This window comes from Eublepharis macularius, chromosome 12, assembly GCF_028583425.1.
Source record: "Eublepharis macularius isolate TG4126 chromosome 12, MPM_Emac_v1.0, whole genome shotgun sequence".
NCBI classification, from domain to species: Eukaryota; Metazoa; Chordata; class Lepidosauria; order Squamata; family Eublepharidae; genus Eublepharis; species Eublepharis macularius.
In genome coordinates this window covers 27137785-27157821 of record NC_072801.1, presented here as the reverse complement: position 1 = coordinate 27157821, position 20037 = coordinate 27137785, and the positions used below count along the sequence as shown (strand labels likewise).

Below are 20037 nucleotides of genomic sequence, written 5' to 3'. Positions count from 1 at the left end.
AGAAGACGGGGAGAACTGAAGCAGCTGTTCAGAAATGTGTCTGAGAAGCACACGTCAGCCGTCATTTAAGTCAGAAGAAGCAGGAAAATCCTGACCTACCTTTTTGTCAACTCTGCCAATGATTTTATCTTATAGCCCTTAGCAAGTCACTTAAAGCCTGTTCTAACAATTACTGCGGTGGCCTCGTTCCTCAACTTTCCTTTTGTTTTCACATTTGAAGGCCTGTGCTGCAATTCCATGATCGTCATACACTGGATTGTACGGATCAGACTAAAAGGGGATTTATTTTTTGAGTGCTGTCCACATAAAAATGGACCTGGCATGCTATTTTACTACATGCAGGGAATTTTGAGTTACCTATAGCTTGAAGTAGGCAAAGCCCAGAATTCTGTTCCCTTTATTCTGTACAGCCTGTTGAATGGCCAGCCTTTTTAATTTATTTACTTATTTGTTCCATGCACATCTGAGGACATACCTCAGAGCTTGGGGCTTTTCAGCGTATAAAAGAAATGAGAAACATTAGATGCGAAAACAGGGCCATTTCCAGATGGCTTACCTGAAGCCGCTCCATGCCGCAATGTTGTGGATCGTGCCGGGGAAAACACAAAATATCGTGTTTTCTCATGATCCACAACATTGCGGCATGGAGCAGCTTCAGGTAAGCCATCTGAAAACAGCCCAGATTTCTAAAACCATGAATGGCATGGATACCCTGGACAAATCCTCCAGATCATCCAATCAAGTTCAATGGCAGTATGCTGAGGACATACAAAAGGCAATCATCCTTCATTAAATGGGGAATCAGTACACAGAACTCATTGCTACAAGATATGCTGAGGGACTGCCAACCATCCAGTATGTGATATGCCCATTCAGCAGTCAATATTCAATTTGGTATCAGGTACTCAGTTGAAGAAACTCAGCTAATTAGTCAGCAATTAATGTAGTTGAAGCCAAAGCAAATGAGGGCTTAGCGATTAAACCAAGCTCTGGTATTTTAGGGCTGTCAAGTGATAGCTGACTTATGACAAACCCTGCTGGGGTTTTCAAGGCAAACAGAGGTGGTTTGCCATTGCCTGCCTCTGCACTGCAACCCTGGTCTTCTTTGGGGGTCTCCCATCCAGGGCTTTTTTTCAGCAGGAACAGAGTTCCGGAACCTCTTGAAAATGGTCACATGGCTGGTGGCCCCGCCCCCTGATCTCCAGACAGAGATCCAGCGGCGTGGAGGGCAATCTAAACTCCCCTCTGTCTGGAGATCAGGGGGCGGGGCCACCAGCCGTGTGACCATTTTCTCAGAGGGCAACCCACTGAGTTCCACCACCTCTTTTCCCAGAAAAAAAGCTCTGCTCCCATCCAATTACTAACCAAGGCTGACCCTGTTTAGCTTCCCAGAACTGATGAGATCAGGGTAGCCTGGGCAATCCTTGGAACTACTAAATAAAATAAGATTTACTTCTGATTAGATTTCCTTAGGATTGCTCTTTGGCCTCCTAAGGGTATGCGTGTAGTATTGACAATTATATTTTTAACTATGTTAAAGTTTTAAATTATATTTTCTTTCAAGGTTTTATTGCATTTTGTACCTTTTGCATTTGTACCTTTTTTTTTTTACTATATTTAAATAAAAACCGAAGGTGGTAATGCTAGGCAGGGGGTTGTAAAATAAAATATTCCATGAAATATAGACTAAGAACCCTCATTTTTAAGGTGTTTCCTGTTTGATTATTGATCCCTGCAGAAACCTATTTATTTATTTGTTTATTGCTTCTGTTTTTGCAGAATCTTAGAGTCCGCACAACAGGGGGGACTGAGTTTTTCACCCGCTCAGCTACAAGGTTCAAAGGTGCCTTAGCTCAGAAATTCATGTTTGTGGATGGTGACAAAGCCATGAATGGATCTTATAGGTATGTACTTTCATTTAGAAACAGCTGAGAATTTCCTGTTTCCTCCAGAATATTTGATAAAGAGCTCCATCAAAAGCTTGAGAAATTCCACAACAGATACTGATCCAGTGACCACAAGAACTCTTGTTTTGTTCTGAAAAGTTCAGGGTGTAGACTATAAATTTGGGAGGCAATTTATGAGTTTTATCTTCTATAATAATTTTTCACATCTTCAAGGCTGTCTGTCTGCATTCTTCTAAATCACTTTGTGAGCATCAATGGGAAAGATGCTCTCAGAAAAGCTGAGAAGGAAAGGAAAATTTATTTTATTTCATTTATATTTTAGTTTTCTTCTTAAAGGGGACCCAGAGTGGCTTACAACATTCTCCCCTTCTCCATTATGGTGCTGCCCTCCACAGCTATCATCACGGCAGCACCTGTGGGATTTCTTGCTGTACAGGGATATTTTGCATGTGGAGCTAAGAAAGTACATGGCTGGGGGAGGAGGGGAGCTGAACACAGCTGATTGGAGGGGGAGGGGAGACAAAGCAATGTAACAGTTTCTGTCACAATAAAACGTCTGTTTCTATATCAGGATCATGGAAGAATGTAACCCATACACTGAGTTATAATATATCTCAGAGTCTGTCTACACAAGGTTCCTTGGCACATGTTTGTCAAGTGTAGGGAGACTTTAATGTTAGCCAGGAAGCGTAGTTTTAAAAGACAGGGCCAGCAGAGATCCTTCCTCAGAGGGTTTGTTAATTTCATCTTCGCCTCCTGAAGGCTCTGTCAATTTCACTTCTCCAATCTAAAAATGTATGGGATTGCAACCAGAGGACAGTGAGGAATGGAAATGGGCTGGAGCGTGCCTTCCAGAGCCAGGCTTGGACCTGGAGAGGTTACAATGGGCTGAAGTTTCTTTACTGGCATTTCACAGCCCCTTCACACAGCTTCAGTGTATAGCAAAGCTTTTGCGCTGCCACTGGCTCTGTCTGTTTAAACTACCCTTCCCGGTTAACATTGCATCTCCCAACGTGTGTTCTTCGCGTGTCAGATGTCTCATGTAGAAAGACTCTTAGTTTCTGCCTTCTTCCGCAATAATTGGTTTATATTAGATCTATAGATTATATGAAAATTTTGCAAGACTTTGTAAGATAGGAGAGTCCGTATGGTGCAGTGGTGAGACTGTTGGACTAGGAGGTGGGACGCCCAGGTTCAAATCCCCACTCTGCCATGGAAAGGTCTTTGGGCCAGTTACATCCTCTCTGCCTAGCTTACCTCACAGGGTGGTTGTGAGGCAACATGGAGGAGATGAGAAGCCATTTTGGGTACCCAACAGGGGGAAAGACAGGGTAAAGTAAAATAATTCTCCATTATATCCTCACAAGAACCCTGTGAGATAGGAGTGAGACAGGTCTAAGGTCATCCAGCAAATTTCCATGACAGATGGGTCACTCAAATCTGGGTCTCCCAGATCATATTCCAACATTCTAACCACTATACCATGCTGGCAATTGTGTTTAGCTGATCATTTCTGGAGGAGCATGCAACCTTTCAGTTGGTAGAGATCCTGTGCATGTGGCCCTTCTTCCTTGGAACAGCATAAGGGAAATACCACAGCTTTAACCAGCATTAGAGAACCATCAGTGGTTCTGTGACTATTATACCAATTCCTGTGCTCCTCTCAGACCTATCTGCATGCTTGGCAACCAACATGTCTCATATTAAAAAAAGAAAGAATCAAAATCTGCCATGGGATGTGGTTCTTAATATATTTTTAATATATTATTTATTTTTCATGTTGCCCATTTTTATGTTTAGATATTTACTTCATACTCTGCCGTTTCTCCCCAATGGGGACTCAAAATGGCTTACATTCTCCTCTCCTCCATGTTAGGTCCTTTATATTAGGTTAACCTTAAAGGAAGGGGAAAACTACAAAAATAACTCTCTGTTTGCTCCCACCCAGCTTCACCTGGTCTGCTGCAAGAACTGACAGGAATGTCATTTCAGTCCTCTCTGGTCAGGTGGTGGAGGCCTTTGACAAGCAATTCCAGGAACTGTATCTTCTATCTCGGGGTGTCAGCCTGAAGTCTATTCCCATGGATGAGGAGCCAGAACCTGAGCCTGTGATCCTGCCTTCTGTTATTCCCGTGACCCCAGCCAATGCTGTAGTGAAGAAATTGGTCAACCCCAAGTATGCCCTGGTGAAAGCGAAAAGCGCCGAACAGATCACCAACAGCAATCATGCAAGCAGCGACCGGAATCTCACCGAAAAACAAAGGGCGGAAACCAAGGGCAAGGCCATTCCAGAAGGGCGAGTGTCTGAGAGGCCGAATGACCTCATGGAGATAGCACCACCTATCCATCCAGGGCTCCTGAACCTGGAGAAAGCCAATATGTTTGATTACCTGCCCACTTGGGTTGAGCCGGACCCAGAACCGAGCGAGGTGTTAGGTTACATCAACATTATTGACCCCAAGATCAAAAACATTCAGCTCTCCCAAATGAACCGCATCAAAGTGTGCGACATCTCCCAAGCCAATGCACAGCATAGGCAGATGCTCAAACAGAAAATGGAAAGCGTTAAAAAAAATCAGAGCAACCAGCCTACCCCAGTCTCTCCTTGTCATCTCAATACCTTTTCTTCCTCTGTCCAAATCCAGCAGGCTCCTGACCCTACGGGACAAATTCAGCAGGCCCCTGACCCTACAGGACAAATTCAGCAGGCCCCCGACCCTACGGAACAAATCCAGAAGGCCCCTGACTCTACAAAACAAATCCAGAAGGCCCCTGACCCTACGGGAGAAATTCAACAGGCCCCTGACCCTATGGAACAAATTCAGCAGGGCCCTGACTCTACGGAACAAATCCAGAAGGCCCCTGATCCAGTGGGACAAATCCAGGAGGCCCCTGAACCTAGCCCGACAGGAAAGACTCAAAGGAAACCCAAAAACGGAGACGCCTTTGCCACTTTGGCCATTAGTGCGCACTTGAAGCAACCCCCACATACAAAAGTTCATGACCAAATACAGGACAATGGCATCACTACCCCAGTCCCCAAACCGAGGACTGTCCACGTGACAGACTTTATCTCCATGAAAAGTGTACCTGCTGAGGGTGGAGCTGCCAAAGCAGATGACACCCAAACACAGCAGCCAGAAACAGACAGCGCCACCACAAAACGCAACGAAAGCCCCGCAAAGGCTGAAGCCACAGGGAGCCACTGCAAGCTGACTAGGCAGGAGGCTGTGTCGCAAAAAGCAGCCGTCTGCCCCACGAATGGAGTGCAAGGAGGTGAAGCAGAAGAGGACGAGGAAGATGTCTACCTAACCGTCAGTGACCAGGGAAGTTTGTCTGGCAGTTCCACCACCCACAGCCACCAGCATTCCAGCACATCCTCCATCTCAGACGAGTGCTTTGAGGTGAGAGACCACTTTGGACCCCGGCGCCGGACCAATTCTGATTTCCTCCCGAACGGAGGAAGGCACAGCCCTCACCACCACCCCGGCTTGCAAAGGAAGCTGAGCGAGCCACACGTGAGCCGGGGCACCTTCGTGAGTCCTTTGGGCAGCCCCCAGCCAATGTTAAGTGTGGGTTTGGAAGAGGCCAGCAGGAGGCGGAGGAGAAGCGACAGCGTAGAAGAGATTAGGTGTGTTTTGGGAAAGGGCCGTAACCCACATGCTTTACCTGACGGCTACATTACCTGTCCGAGCAATGCTCCACAGGTAGGATTATCTGTTGTACCCTTCTATGCATAGTTTTTTGTACATACCTGTAAAATACTGATATAGTTCAATGACACCAACTATGATTGTAATATTAGATTTCTGCAGTTAGGATATGAGATGTATAAGGCATAACGTGGATCCAGAAGTGATTCATGTCACAAAGGCAGTTATCACTGGATGGCATGGGAATATTATCTCCATCAATGTATTGGTAAACAGGAAACCTGTACTTGCACATACCCTGAATAACTGCAAAGACAACACTGTGTGGTTTCACATAGTGGGAAACAGGCAATTATCACTTGATGCTAATAAGTACCTCAGCTTGGCTGTCCACATGTGTTTACACTGAAGGCTGATTCACATGTTACAAAGCCGTCATGTTCCCCATGAGAACATCTGGATCAGCCATGCAATGGGATTTCCATCCGCCGAATTTAATTCCAAGGTGTGGCAGGGCCGGATTCAGGTGAGGACCAAGGCATGCAGGGAGAAGGGGCTTAAGCACTTTTCCCCACCCCAAAGGGACCCCCAAGGAGTTACTATTTGTCCTGTCAAGGAAATGTACCTGTAGTCATTAGTACCTGGTTGTTTCTTCAATGGGACAAAGAGCCGTTTCCAGTCAGGCAAATGGCATGGGGCAAAGGCTTCAAGCAACTTCTCCCTGCATACCAAGGTCCCAATCTGAATTGGGCCCATGTAATCCTGGAAAGCTCAGAACTCCCAAAATGCATCTGATCAAAAGATCTCCTGTAGCCACAAGGGCTTTGTAATATGTGGATCTGACCTAGTTATTTATGCAGTGCTCTGATAACCTAAGGAAGAAAGTAGCATACTTTTGGGAAGTTATAGAAGTATCTTATCTAGCCACCTGGGTGACCAAGCGAGTGGCTGTTTACAACTCGGGCCTCAATCCTTGATGCAGGGAGTCCAGAATGACTCCAATCATCTGAGGCTAATAATCCCCCCACACACACACCATAAACCCAGCTGAGGACTCAACAGCAGGCTTCAGACTCTAGAAGTTGTGACTGTGTGAACTCATCCTAAAGGTAGATTTCAGGCACCTGCTTTGTAAGAATTCTTGGACTGAGTCACACACAATCAGTATGCATTGTGAGCTACCACCTTTTTTTCTGGCAAAGCGCCTGTGCTTGCATTGTCATAAGGAAAGCAGCACCCCTTTGCAAGATCTATCTTGCCGCTCTTGCAATATTGATCCTCCTGAATCGACTATCATTGATTCCAGGGTATGTTTATCAGACTTGCTCACAGTATCTGGGTTACCTGGATTGCTGTGTGCTCGCAAAGGATTGCAAAATTCACACACATGCACACACCCCTGCCTCCCACAAATTTGTTCAGAAAATGGGTATGGCCGCTTTTCCAGACCTGCTTGAGGCGACTCACAATCATAGTTTTATGCTATCGAATATGCTCTGATGAGGGAGGGGGAATTGTAAGAGGAATCCCGGATGGTCCAAAGCCACATCAGATTAAATCAGGCAAAAAACTGTAATGATATAAGCGACGCAGTGATTCAACCGACTTGAAGGATCATCTCAGCATAAAGTAAATGAGCTCTGAATGAGAAGTTCAATTAGCCAGAAGGATGATGGTGGGTCTGGATGCTGGAAGGGTAGAAGACTTGTTGGTGAATCACCCGGAAGAAGTTCTGAGATTTTCTTCTAGCCCTTCCCTTGTTGAATTCCCCGGTTCTCTCACAGGGAAGATTACAATGTAATTGCTCAGTCAAAAGACCAGAGGCAATATGTCTGCCAGTCCCCAAATTCACTTCACACCTCTTGCGAGCCAACACCCATTAGGCCTCATCTTTCCTTCAAAACACTCATCATGTTTTGTTGCCCAAATATTGCAAAATGCCCCCACCCCACAGTGTCTGTAGCCCCAGCACTGTCTCTAGATTTATTCCACCCACCACCCCAAATGAGAAGAGACAGTTAGGTTCAAGGGGAAACTGATCAGGGTTCAGAGATCCAGGGAGGAACCTCAGGCAAGCTTGGTCCTGAGCCTGTTCAACAACGTGGAATTAGCATCATCACAAAGCTGAGGCATAGCACAGCCTACAAACAGAAACATGCCCTTCTCGGCGGTGACTGTTGGATTCCTTTTCAAGTGTGTGCATCATTACTCAAGAGCAGGCCGGTGACCATTCCGTAAAACAGGAAGAACAGCATCTGTTTGTCAACACTGCAGCAGCCCGTTTGTCTAGTTGTACGTTTCTAGCCCAGCCCAAGAGGGGCCCCATAAGTCTGCATTCTGCAACTATTGCAAGTGTCAGTGTCAAAACCATGTCCCCAAGGCCTGTCCCAATTCAGCAAGAAATAAAAACATCCTAAGAGCAGCAAACAGCAAAAAAACAACCAAAAAAACAACTATAAATGCTAATAAGACCAGACCAGCAGTATAATAATGCGTAGTGAGCCAGTGGTCCGGGGAGATGTAGATTTGAAGGCAGGATACACCCCCTGTGGGTTACCAAATCCAGTCTGGGAACTTCCTGAAGAGTTGGGGATGGTGCCTGTAAAGGAGGGAGCTTGAGGAGGGTTTTAAATCTATGATATAGTCTGCCTTTCAAAGCTGCCATTTTCTCCAGGGGAAGCGATCTCCGTAGTCTGGATCTCAGTGGAAATTCTGGGAGAACTCCAAGCCCCAGCTGGAAGTTGGAAGCCCTATGCCACCCCTGCTTCACCCCAATGCCACAGCTAGAATAGCTAATCCCCCACCCCTTCCTCATTCGCCCCAAGGTTTCTATAAACCCACGCATGCACAATAGAGCATCCCAAACACCTCTTGTGAGAATTCAGGAGACCCTACTGGGCATGCACAGCTTGTTACACAGTGTTTAAAGATACCTGTTGGGAGTGAGGAAGGAAGGCCCATTAGCTATTCGAGGCCAGTGGAGCAGGCAGTGGGCAGAGGTGGGTTGTGCTTGCTGAACTACTGCTGATTAAAGGCATAAGAGGAAGCCCGAAGGATTCTAAGGCCCCAAGGCCCATATAGTCTAGTATCCTTTTCCCAATGTAGCCAGCTGGATGTGTTTGGAGAGCCCCTCAGCATTGCATGAAGGCAATGGCCTGTTTAGTTCAGCCCCAAGCACCTGATGTTCAGGTGTGGATTGAAGAGGGAGGTTTGATTTAGCGCTCCTCCTGACTAATAGCAGTTGAAAGACCTTTCTCTCATCTTCAACAGATAGATCTAATCCCCCTTCAAAGCTGTCTAAGTGGCGCTCACAACATCCTGATGTGCCGAATTTGAAAACTTGATGCATGGTGGGAAAACAGCATCCCTTTGTCTGAATTGAATTGAATTCGGATCGACCTCATTGGGTGATGCTGAATTTTAGTATATTGTCGAAGGCTTTCACAGCCGGAGAACGATAGTTGTTGTGGATTTTCCGGGCTGTATAGCCGTGATCTTGGCATTGTAGTTCCTGTCGTTTCGCCAGCAGCTGTGGCTGGCATCTTCAGAGGTGTAGCACCAAAAGACAGAGATCTCTCTCAGAGACTGTGACACTGAGAGATCTCTGTCTTTTGGTGCTACACCTCTGAAGATGCCAGCCACAGCTGCTGGCGAAACGTCAGGAACTACAATGCCAAGACCACGGCTATACAGCCCAGAAAATCTACAACAACCACCTGAATTTTAGTGTTTGAAAGGGGCAGAAAAAACACACACGATATACTTTTTCCAAACTGTGAATTATTTTATAAACTTCCACCATTTCTCTCCTTGATCCCGGCGGAAGCTGGGTTCAGGTAGCTGGCTCAAGGTTGACTCAGCCTTCCATCCTTCCGAGGTCGGTAAAATGAGAACCCAGTTTCCTGGGGGTAAAGTGTAGATGACTGGGGAAGGCAATGGCAAACCACCCCGTAAAAAATCTGCCAAGAAAACGTCATGGTGCGACGTCCCCCCATGGGTCAGTAATGACTTGGTGCTTGCACAGGGGACTACCTTTACCTTTACCTCTTTAGTGACCTTCTGAACTTCTCCTCGTGGCCAAATGCCTTCACAACAAAATGCTTACATGCTTTGACTGCTAAGGAATTTTTTTAATTGAAAAAAAAAGATTTAGAACATATAATTTCTGTTCTCAGATGTCTCACCAGCCTCTTGGCACTGTCCTCAGGATTTCAAGGCAACATTTATTTATATTAATAGCCTGCTTTCCCCCACAATGGAGACCCAAAGTGACAGACACCATTCTCCCACTTTCCATTTTTATAACAACTACCCTGTGAGGTAGGTTAAGATGAGACAGTGTGACTGGCCCAAGATTACCAGTAAGCATCCATGACAGAGTGGAGATTCAAACCCGGGTTTCCCATATCCTAGTCCAAAACCCTTAACCATTGTGCACGCCATGCTGATTTTCACAGAAAGATTGCTTGTACAACCTATCGCAGCCTTACTGCCAGCAAGCATGCTTAGGGCCATAGGCTGTAGATTATGTTACAGCGTGGCATTGTAGATGAAAAGAAATGAGTCCAAGCTATAAACACTGTCTGCTTGCTTTTTACCACCTAAGAAGTTAATGGTATTTCAAATTTGCCTTGGTATGGTAAAATTTTGCAAGGCTGGGTGTGCCAAATGCTTTGAAGTTCTGATGCCGTGTCCGCAGAGCCAGCGCGTCTTCCTTTACTGGGTCAGGTGATTGCTGGCAATCTTTCAAGGAGCTTATTAGTGCTCGCACAAGATGCCCGTCATCATGGGGAACAGAAGCCCTTTAAAAACAACCATGGAGTTAATGTTAAATAAGAAGCATGTCTGAAGAGCAATTCTGTGGCCCTACAATAAATTGCAGTTTCACAGGATATTTCTTCCACTCCCCTCACCACCCCGGTAAATATGGACTCCTCCAATAAATCCACTTCAATAAATCTAATTTGTTACACATGGCATTCCTCTTATGAATGGTTCGATGTGTATCTGTTGGACAAGCTGCTTTGGGAAGCAGCAAGATATTTTTAGGGGCACCAAATTAGGCTACCCTACCCTGTGTGGATCTCTGGAATACAGTCACTAAAGGCAAAAACAGTGGCGGCTTTCTAGGGAAAACCCTAAAGGGTCTGAATGAAGGGTGTTTTATGGGCACTGACTTCTGCCACATTCACCTGCCCGATTCCTCAGATCTGCTTTGGAGGCCCAGCACCCAAGTCCTCCATTTTCAGGAGGTGGGAGAGCACCAGACAGGGATTTTTCTGTTGTGGCATCAAAGACTGTAATTCCTTGCCCACAGAAATCCAGCTGCCATTGCTCTCTTTATTTTTTTTTAATCATCCCAGGTCTTTTATGGTATTGTTTTTCTATTTCCACACTGCCATTTCTGCCTTTTAACCAGCACTATCGTCTGGTTTTACCGCTGTTTACTTTTCTGCTATTTATTGACAGTTGGGACAGTGCTATTTTATTCGAGATTGTCTCTTCAAGTTACTGTTGTATTAGTGATTTTACTGCTGTTTTTTTTTTGTGCCACTGCTGATGTTATTCAATTGTTTTAGCAGTTTGTTTTATTGTTTGGATAGATGTTGCAAGTCACCTTAGAAATATATTTTTTTTTATTGAGAGTGTGGAGTACAAACATTTTCAATAAATAAATCATACAATTCTCAAACTGCCTCCAGCACTGTTAAGAAAAAATTATCCTACCTGAGAGCTGTGTGCATTCCACCATCATGCTACACAAGTGAAGAAATTTGTACTAGATGCTTTTCTTGTGCAAGTAAAAAAAAGTTTCTAGCCCTTATGACTATAAAGCTAGGCTTGAAATGCAAGAGAAATATGTAATTAAATTGGAGAAAGAGGACACACTCAGGCACAACTCTTAAGGGTGAAGTATCAGGTGTACTTGTTTGCTCTCCCTACTCCCCTGGAATGACTACCTGAAACAGATAACTAAATAACTGATAAACAAGCTTTTCACATCGTATCACTTTTCCTCAGCAGCAGAATTTTCGTTCCTTAACCAGGCAATATGCACTGTAGTTAACGGCCCACACATATCCTGATCTTATGAACAGGACTGTAAATGATTAGTCAGTTAATTCATGGGCAATTAATGGGATTAGTCAGTTAATTAAGAACCTTTTAACAAAATTATTATTTTTCCATACGTTGTGGGAAGCCATGACTCTCTCTGAAATGGTATTCCTCCCTTCTTACATTCTTCCCTTATAAGACGGGTATGGTACCTTCCATGTAAACGCAAGAAAATGCGGCTAGCTTCTGCATGATTATTGTTTCACTCATCAGTCAGTAAAACCCACATAATGAATCAACAAGGATTTACTTCTGAGTAACTCAGCATTTGTTCAGGTTGCAGTCTAAAACCACATTCGGAAGCCTTGGTTTTTAAAAGCATTTTCCCTAGCGCCATCCGGGCCGCAACTTAAATCCACCTGCTTTAAGATACGTCAAGCAACACAACCGGCACTGTGAAGCACACCAAAACTGAGACTGCCAAGCAGATACGATAGGAAAGGTCAAGGACAATCGAGATGGAGCAGGGGAGAATTATGGCAAAAGGCTTGGTTATCCATCATTTGATTACCCAAAACTCTCAATTAACCAGCACTGCCCAGAGGGCAAGTCCATTCCTTCAGCTACCAAGTCCATGTTATCTTTGGGAGCTCATACTTCCACTTTTCCAGTCAACGTGTTTGATGGCTCTGGCCATTGCTGGGCTTCTGACAGCCAGCACTGCCAGCTGATGTCATTTTTAGGTGCCTTATTCCTCCCTCAGCCAGCCTCAAGCTGTTGGGAATCAGTTCTACCAGTGAGGGTCCCTGGAAGCTGATCCATTTGTCTGCCTGCTGTATAGGATACTGCCATGGATGGGAGGAAATCCCACCAGGCATGGGGGCTGTCTCCGTGGTGTTCCAAAAGTGGTTGGGTTTTGGTCACTGAGCTTTTCTCTGGGTAGGAAAACAGAGCAAGTAGCTTGAGCAGGGCTTTTTTTCAGCTGGAACGCGGTGGAATGGAGTTCCGGAACCTCTTGAAAATGGTCACATGGCTGGTGGCCCCGCCCCCTGGTCTCCAGACAGAGGAGAGTTTAGATTGCACTCCATGCTGAAGTGGTGCAGAGGGCAATCTAAACTCCCTTCTGTCTGGAGAACTGGGGGCGGGGCCACCAGCCATGTGACCATTTTCTCCAAGGGCAACCCACTGAGTTCCACCACCTCTTTTCCCAGAAAAAAAGCCCTGAGGTTGAGTTTCCGATACTTCTGATTAACCAGCAACTCACATTCCCCATGAGCATTAGATAAAGAAGTTCTTGTCTTTGACAAGTCACAGGCAAAAGAGAAGCTAATCTAGTGATTTGACAGAGGTTAAACCACTAACAATGGCATGATATTGTAGGGAAGACTTCGAAGTTATTGGCGGGGCGGCGGTTAAAAGCCACATTGCAATGGGACAATTTGTGAATTCCAGCTGATTAAAAACAGCCTAACATTCCTACTGAACTTACAATGCATCATCTTCTTCTTTTTTTTTTTTTTAAAAGAGTGGATAGACCATACCATTTTTTAAAAAAGGAATTTCTGTTATCTTCTCCTTGAGTTACCTGGATATAGGATCCGGCTAATCATTCCGGGAATGATGATGACAATCATTGGCAGCATTTTTAAATAGCTGGCGAGAATAGATCCAGCCTTGGCGTGGTTCAGATCTTTTGCAGACAGAGATCTTTGGACAATGACCTACCAGAAAAAGAGATTCATTGAAATGAAGGTTGTGGTTACTTTGTCCCAAAGTTCACACGTGGCCTTGATATTATTGTATAGATGCTAGCTGCTTTTTCGTTTGTACACTCAAAAGTGACAAGCAAAAATCAGTAATTTTTTTTATTTGCTTGTTTTCATTTACACCCTACTTTTTTCCCCAAAGGGGAGCTCAAAATGGCTTACAATACTTTTCTCTTTGCCATTTTATCTTTACAACAATCACCTTGTAAAATAGGTAAGGCGGAGAGAGTGTAACTAACCCAAGATCACCCAGAAAGCTTCCATGGCAGAGTGGGGTCCCTGGGCTCCTGGATCATGCCTGTCCCTTGAAAATCTACAACGCAACAGCAAAATATAGCAAGTGAGCTCCGTGCTTCCTCCTTCCACAACTCTTTTTCAAACCTTCCCACCTGCTATAGCAAACCAGATTTCAGTTTTGCTTTAACAGAGCTGGAGAGGAAACAGGAGGCCAAACAAGACTGAGGAACTGTCACGGGCTCAAGATTGATGCCTATCAACCCCACACATACCCATCATATGCTCTGCCACTTTAAACAAGGCTTTCTCCTCTCCCAGCAGTTATGTCCCCACTATATAATGAATAGGACCAATTGCAAAACTGATGTGAACTGGTTCCAGCAAGGTTTCTGCCTGCTCTGTGCTAAAAAAAAAGTGACATCTGAGCTAAGACACTCAAAGGGGCTAGAAACTTGAATCTTCATTTTTAAAGGAAACAGAACTCAGTACCCAATGATGTTATTTGTATTTATTTATTTACTTCATTTATACCCCACCTTTCTCCCCAATGGAGATCCAAAGCTGTTTACATCATTCTCCTTTTTATTTAATTCTCACAACAACCCTGAAAGGTAGGTTAGGTTTGTGCTTCTTGGAAAAGACAGCTTACAAACACCCTGGAATATGGACTAGGATTCAAAGCGCTATATCCAAGGACTTCGGAATAGGGTCTTTATCTCCTTCCAACCTTGAACAGCATCCTTTCCTATGCAAAGGCTTCATCTAAACCGGCTTTCAAGAACTGCTTATTTTCAAAAGAGGTGGGATGGGATGCTTCATAAAAAAATTCAGAATTACCCAGTTGTTTGAATCATGATGTTACCAATTAGTATTTATTTATGTATATATGTATACTCAAGTATTTATTGTAGAACTGGAAAAGGGTATAGAAAAGGGAATCCAAACAGACCAAGGGGTTGGAACACCTTTGGTTCAAGAGTATGGGGCTTAGGAAAATGACCTAATGGGAAATAAGAAGTGATCAAATTACAAAATGTGTGCAAAGATTTTCTCTGTCTTCCGTAACGCAAGCGACTCAGGGGCTTCCAGTAAAGACGATGTCAAAAAAACAGAAATACATCAGAAAGAAAACTGTCCATGGCATCATAATTAACCTGTGGAACTCACTGCCACAGGATTTAATGACAGTCACTAACTTCAATGACATTAAAGAGGGATCAGATATGTCCATCAATAGCAGTTAGCCATAATAGCTGAATGGGACCCTCCATGTTCAGAAAACAATTGTGGGGAGTTAACAACTGGGTGGCCCTTTGACCCCCTCAGAACCCCTACTTCAGGTCATTCTAGGGGGTCTGGTTGTCCATGGTGGGGGAACAGGGTACTAGACCCAAAAGACATTTGGTCTGATCCAGCAGTGCTCCTCTGATTTACTTATTCATTCATTCAAAGCATTTTTGTGCCACCTCTCAGCTTAGTCTGCAAGGCGTCCCACTGGATATAAACAGAATAAAATCAAGTGATCAAAATGATTATCAAGACAAACCAAAAATGCCGCAAGACATCACCAGCAGCTGGGATTTTAAGATTTAAAAATATGGCAGGCAATATGAGGAGTAGGGGGAGAAAAATATTTAGAAGTGCTTCACCTACACTGATCATCATCAAAAGCTATTCTGCAGTGTGTCTATGTGCTGCAAATGAGGAAGTCTTTATGTTCAAATCCACGCAGCGCCAGACTGCATGGGACAGTGGCAGAGCTGTGAGCAAAAGCCAGGGAAACAGGTAGAGTGAAAAGAATACAAAAACAGCACCAACAGAATCTCTGAGGCTGTAAGTAAGCCCTGTTGCAAGAGTAACAGCTGGAGAAAAGCACTTCTAGGGGAAACTGTGGGCAAGAATGGGGAGCTCCCCTTCCTCCCACATACTCTGGATGCTTTAAATCATCTCCCTCATTATGTTAAAAAGTCCAGAACTGGACCTTGCATCCATTAGCTTTACATATAATTTAATCTCCCGGTTTACCAGTAACAGTCCCTGTTTTTCCGATCCCTATTGTGTCCCATTTAGGGATGCCAAAAATACCTTTTAGGAATGCAAAAATTTTTATTAGCATTGCCAGAGCTGTCCTTCTTGAGGGTCTATCCCCCCCTTCCCAGTGTCTAGAAGTTTAGTCTCTGAGTCGGGAATAGATGCATGTTGTGTCTAAGTGCACGTGTCTGTAAATGTATGCTCATGAACAATAAAAATTGACCTGCAGCATACAGCCTGCCATTTGACATACTGCAACTGCAGAGGTATATTTTAAATAACCTAAGATCATCAAAAGAACATCAGCTCAGTGGTCCACCTGGTTCAGGGTGCTATTTCATACAGAGGCCAACCAGTTGCCCTGGAGGGACCACAAAACTGGGCATAGAGATTGAGGCCCTCCCCAGGGCCATTTCCAGATGGCTTACCTTCTGCCGCTCCATGCCGCAACGTCGCGGCTCGTGCCGGGGAAAACACGAAATATCGCGTTTTCTCGCACGAGTTTTGCGCAACGTCGCACAAAACTCGTGTGATATTTTGCATTTGCCCCAGGACGAGCCACGACATTGCGGCATGGAGCGGCAGAAGGTAAGCCATGTTTCCATCTAGCACTTGGATTCAGAGGTTGAATGCCTCCAGATGTGGAGGTTCTTTTTAGTCATTGTGGCATAAGAACATACTGAAGAAAGGTTATTTGTAATAGATATAGATATAATAATATATAGATGTATATATAAGACATATATCTTTTAGTCAAGCTATGGCAACCTACAGCATAATACACAACAGGGAGAAAGTCACCCGTCAGCAATATCTACTTGCAGAGGGTGTGGGGCTTGCAAATGATCCTTGGCATGTTCTCTTTTCATCTGTGAAACCACGGAGGGTGTGTCTCTCTTTGCATCTTAGGTGGCCTTAGGCAAGCCTGTGTTTCTCCCAGCCTCCACCCATACTGCACCCCCCCATAATCATCTGCAGAATAAGCTGCCTACCTTAGAGACTGTTAGCTAAGATCATGAATGGGAAGCAGTATGTCAATGCAAAGCTATCACCAGCAGAGGTGCAAAGTCACCCCCCACCCCCAATGGAGTTTCAAAATGGGCCTAGATTTTTAGCTGCAGAAAGTGATAGAAAGCAGGCTTCCCATCTTCCTATGAGTGCTTCTGTTTGGAGGGCCTGGTGGAAAGAGCAAAGAGAGTGGAGGTGCTCCCCAAGCCTTCATCTCTCAAGCTCCACCTACCAGGCGGTTTTGAAATGTCACAAACATTTTACATTCCAGATCATTTTTGTTTTGAGGACAGGAGATTATGGACAAGATAGCGCAGCAAAGCATATTAGGGCTATATTCCTTGCCTGATCTCAACAGTTATAAGATCTCCAATGTGCATAGCAGGAAAGTGTAATCAAGCTTATAGCTGGCCGTGAAAAGGAATTGATGTCATTTACATTCCACTTTTCTCCCCAAAGGGGAACCAAAGCAATTGCCAACATTCTCCTCTCCTCCATTTTATTCTGACAACAGCCTTGTGGTTAGAACAAGAGTGTACAACTGGCCTGGGGACACTCAATGAGCTTCTATAGCAGAGCAGGGATTCAAACCTAGGTCTTCCAGATCCTAGACTGACCCTGTTAGCACTACACCACACTAGCTCTCAGTACTGCCCAGCTTAAGCTGTTTGCAAGCCTTGTAAACAAAGAATGCTCAGATGCCATCACCATCTTCAAAGCCGCACCAAGGCATCATTAAAGCAACCCATCCCATGCCTTACTCACAAGGCTGTTGTGCTCTTGTCCCCATTCCACAGAAGGAAAACAGTGCAACATTCACCGGGCCTTCTGATGTCCCCTTCCTCCCACCCAGCGAGTTCAGGAGATGCCGAGCATGAATGCTTAATGACGTTCCTGTCAACCTGTGACTCAAAGGAAGTGTGTGATTCACTCCATTTGGGGGCATGAACAGACAATGCCATCTTTGTCAGGCCTTTCCATGGCAGAGTAGCTAAGCCCAGGTGATTCATGACATGCTACACTGACATACACAGAGACATGAGAAATATACAATTCCAGAAAGGCTGAGGAAGCCATGCCCACTGTGCACATCTTGCCGTTATGCCCAATGGAGATCCAACACGGCTTATATCATCATCCTCTCTTTCATTTTATCCTCACAACCCTGTGAAGTAGGTTAGGCTGAGACAGTATAACTGGCTCAAGATCACCCAGAAAGCTTCCCTGTCAGAGTGGAGATTCGAACGTGGGTCTCCCAGATCTTAGCCTGATACTCTAATCACTCACTACACCACACTGGCTCGCATAGTAAAAACAACAGAACTGTTGTACCAAGAAGGAAAAGATAAAGCTTGCTTTCTAGTGACATCCAAACCTCTCCCGGGCTTCTGTTTTGGATCCTGTTTGCTGATCAGGTGTGGCACCCTAATAGTTCTGCATTACTGTCTAAATATTTGATATTGTGCTTGGCTGTTTCAACATGCAGAAAGTCTCTCCAGCTCAAAGATTCTTGCATTACAGATGACAAGGCCTATTGGGCCTGGCCAGTGTTAAAGTAACTAACGTTTATATAAATTATTATTATTATAAAACTGCTTAACATTTATACAGTACCATGGTGGATTTAAGGCCTTCCACACATGATATTCAAGTAATTCTGTTGACCAAAGGTGCATCAGATGGTTCAAAAAGGTTCACAACCCGACAGGAAAGTAAGACTTCCTCTGCTGCTGACACAAGCAAACTAGTACTCCAGAGATAATCTTCCATCTTTGTTACATAGGCTTGTGTTATTCATTGCCACATATGTGGCTGAGGCTAGGATGTCAGCTGCGTGACTAAGGCTGTCTAGCAAGTTCATGGCTTGGAGAACTGAACCAGGTGCTTGTCGTTCAAATGTTTTGCCCCCTCAACCTAAATGACCTTATATCACATGGATAGGTTGAGCTGACCAGAAAGGATCATTCTTATAAAGGCCCAAGAATGGAATCTTAGATTCCTACTGACTCTTACATATGGATTCAACTCTAGAAGAGTTCCTCTCTGTCAGCATACACATAAGATCATCTGTGCCCTGACCAGGACAGCCCAGGCTAGCCTGATCTTGTTATATTATGGAAGCTAAACAGGGTTGGCTCTGGTTAGTATTTGGATGGGGGAACCATTGAAAAAGTCCAGCAAGAAATGGCAAATGACCTCTGTCTCTTGCCTTGAAAACTCTAGAGGGGGTATCCTAAGTCAGCTGCAACTTGATGGAAAAAAGAAAATAAAAATATAGATTATTTGTTTGTATGCGATTGTGGATACATATAGTGACCAATAAACAATATTGGATCCCAATTATATATTTTAATTGTGTGTGTGTGTGTGTGCTTGTGTGCACTTGTGTATCTGTATGAGACCAACAATCTTGACTATGCCTTTTGGAGATGCTAAATGAAGTGGGAGACCTCTACAGTTTAATATCCTAAATCGTTTGTTTTCTACTCTGTAAACAGGGACCACAATTTTTCTGCTATGGATCCCGGGTACAAGTGTCCGCAGGAAGGGGGCAAAGCAGCATTCCACCAGCACAGCAGGGGAAAATCCCAGGAGAAAGAAAATACCAACGGGATGGAGCAAGAGTTAAAAAGGACCCCTCAGGCCCAGGCAGTCAACAGCACTGGCCGAACAAAGGCTTTGGTCTTGGCAAAAACACCCAACCCAGCCGTCTCCTCCAAGGGACAGGTAGCTTCCCGAAAACAACCAGGAGCACACTGTCCCCATTCCAAGAAAGCCAGAGGATATCGGAGGAAATAAGGACACCTCTGGGCATTCCCTTGTCTAAACTGTCACAATCCAAACATCTGAAGAACAGGGCATGCCAGCTGTCTGATCCTAAGAGGAAACCCCATGGAACCACCAGCCGCAAGGACCAGTAAAACCTGGAGAAGAGAGGTCCCCTCTGGGTCTTCTAAACTGAGCACCATTGTTCAGGAGCCTGTGGAAAGAACTCCTGCCATTGTGTGTTAAGCTGGTGGAGAGATGGGGAGCTGTGATGTTGTTTACCTGGTCTGTGCACCAATACCACATGGCTAGAACTGAGAGGCCAAACGTCATTCCGGTCCAGGGCAAGTCTTCAGAGTGAGCATCCTGGAAAAGGTGCATGGCATCAGACCTGGGCAGGTGGCAAGTGGTGTTGGGGATAATCATGGATGGAATGGCATTTAAGTAGGCCTCTTCCAGGTTGTGGTAGCCACCGATTTTGTTAAAAGCTGAAAGGCAGAAGGGGAGGGAGGGGGAGGTGCAATTAAAATCAAACAGGTATGTCAAGATGGCCAGATGGTGAAAAGGCTAATATTTGAGCATTCCCCTTACTGGTTTCTTATCAGACCTGTC

At 44.8% G+C, this 20037-nt stretch overlaps 2 protein-coding genes across 4 annotated transcripts in view; one reads left to right on the top strand and one right to left on the bottom strand.

Moving 5' to 3' along the window:
* The window catches only part of FAM83G (family with sequence similarity 83 member G), a 45956-nt gene extending 26092 nt beyond the window's left edge, over nucleotides 1-19864 (top strand). Inside the window, exons 3-5 of one of the 2 annotated variants that reach the window (XM_054992653.1) lie at nucleotides 1780-1904; nucleotides 3856-5311; nucleotides 19158-19864. In XM_054992653.1, coding sequence (XP_054848628.1) covers nucleotides 1780-1904; nucleotides 3856-5311; nucleotides 19158-19580 — 2004 coding nt within the window. In that variant the 3' untranslated portion in view covers nucleotides 19581-19864. Of the gene's footprint in view, nucleotides 1-1779; nucleotides 1905-3855; nucleotides 5615-19157 lie in introns of both variants that reach the window. The other variant, XM_054992652.1, reaches the window with a different exon arrangement.
* SLC5A10 (solute carrier family 5 member 10) overlaps nucleotides 1-20037 on the bottom strand; it is a 111865-nt gene that overhangs the window by 54470 nt on the left and 37358 nt on the right. For both annotated transcript variants that reach the window (XM_054992654.1, XM_054992655.1), the window contains exons 8-9: nucleotides 19708-19913; nucleotides 13203-13338 (exon numbers count right to left, since the gene is read on the bottom strand). In XM_054992654.1, coding sequence (XP_054848629.1) covers nucleotides 13203-13338; nucleotides 19708-19913 — 342 coding nt within the window. The remainder of the gene's footprint in view (nucleotides 1-13202; nucleotides 13339-19707; nucleotides 19914-20037) is intronic.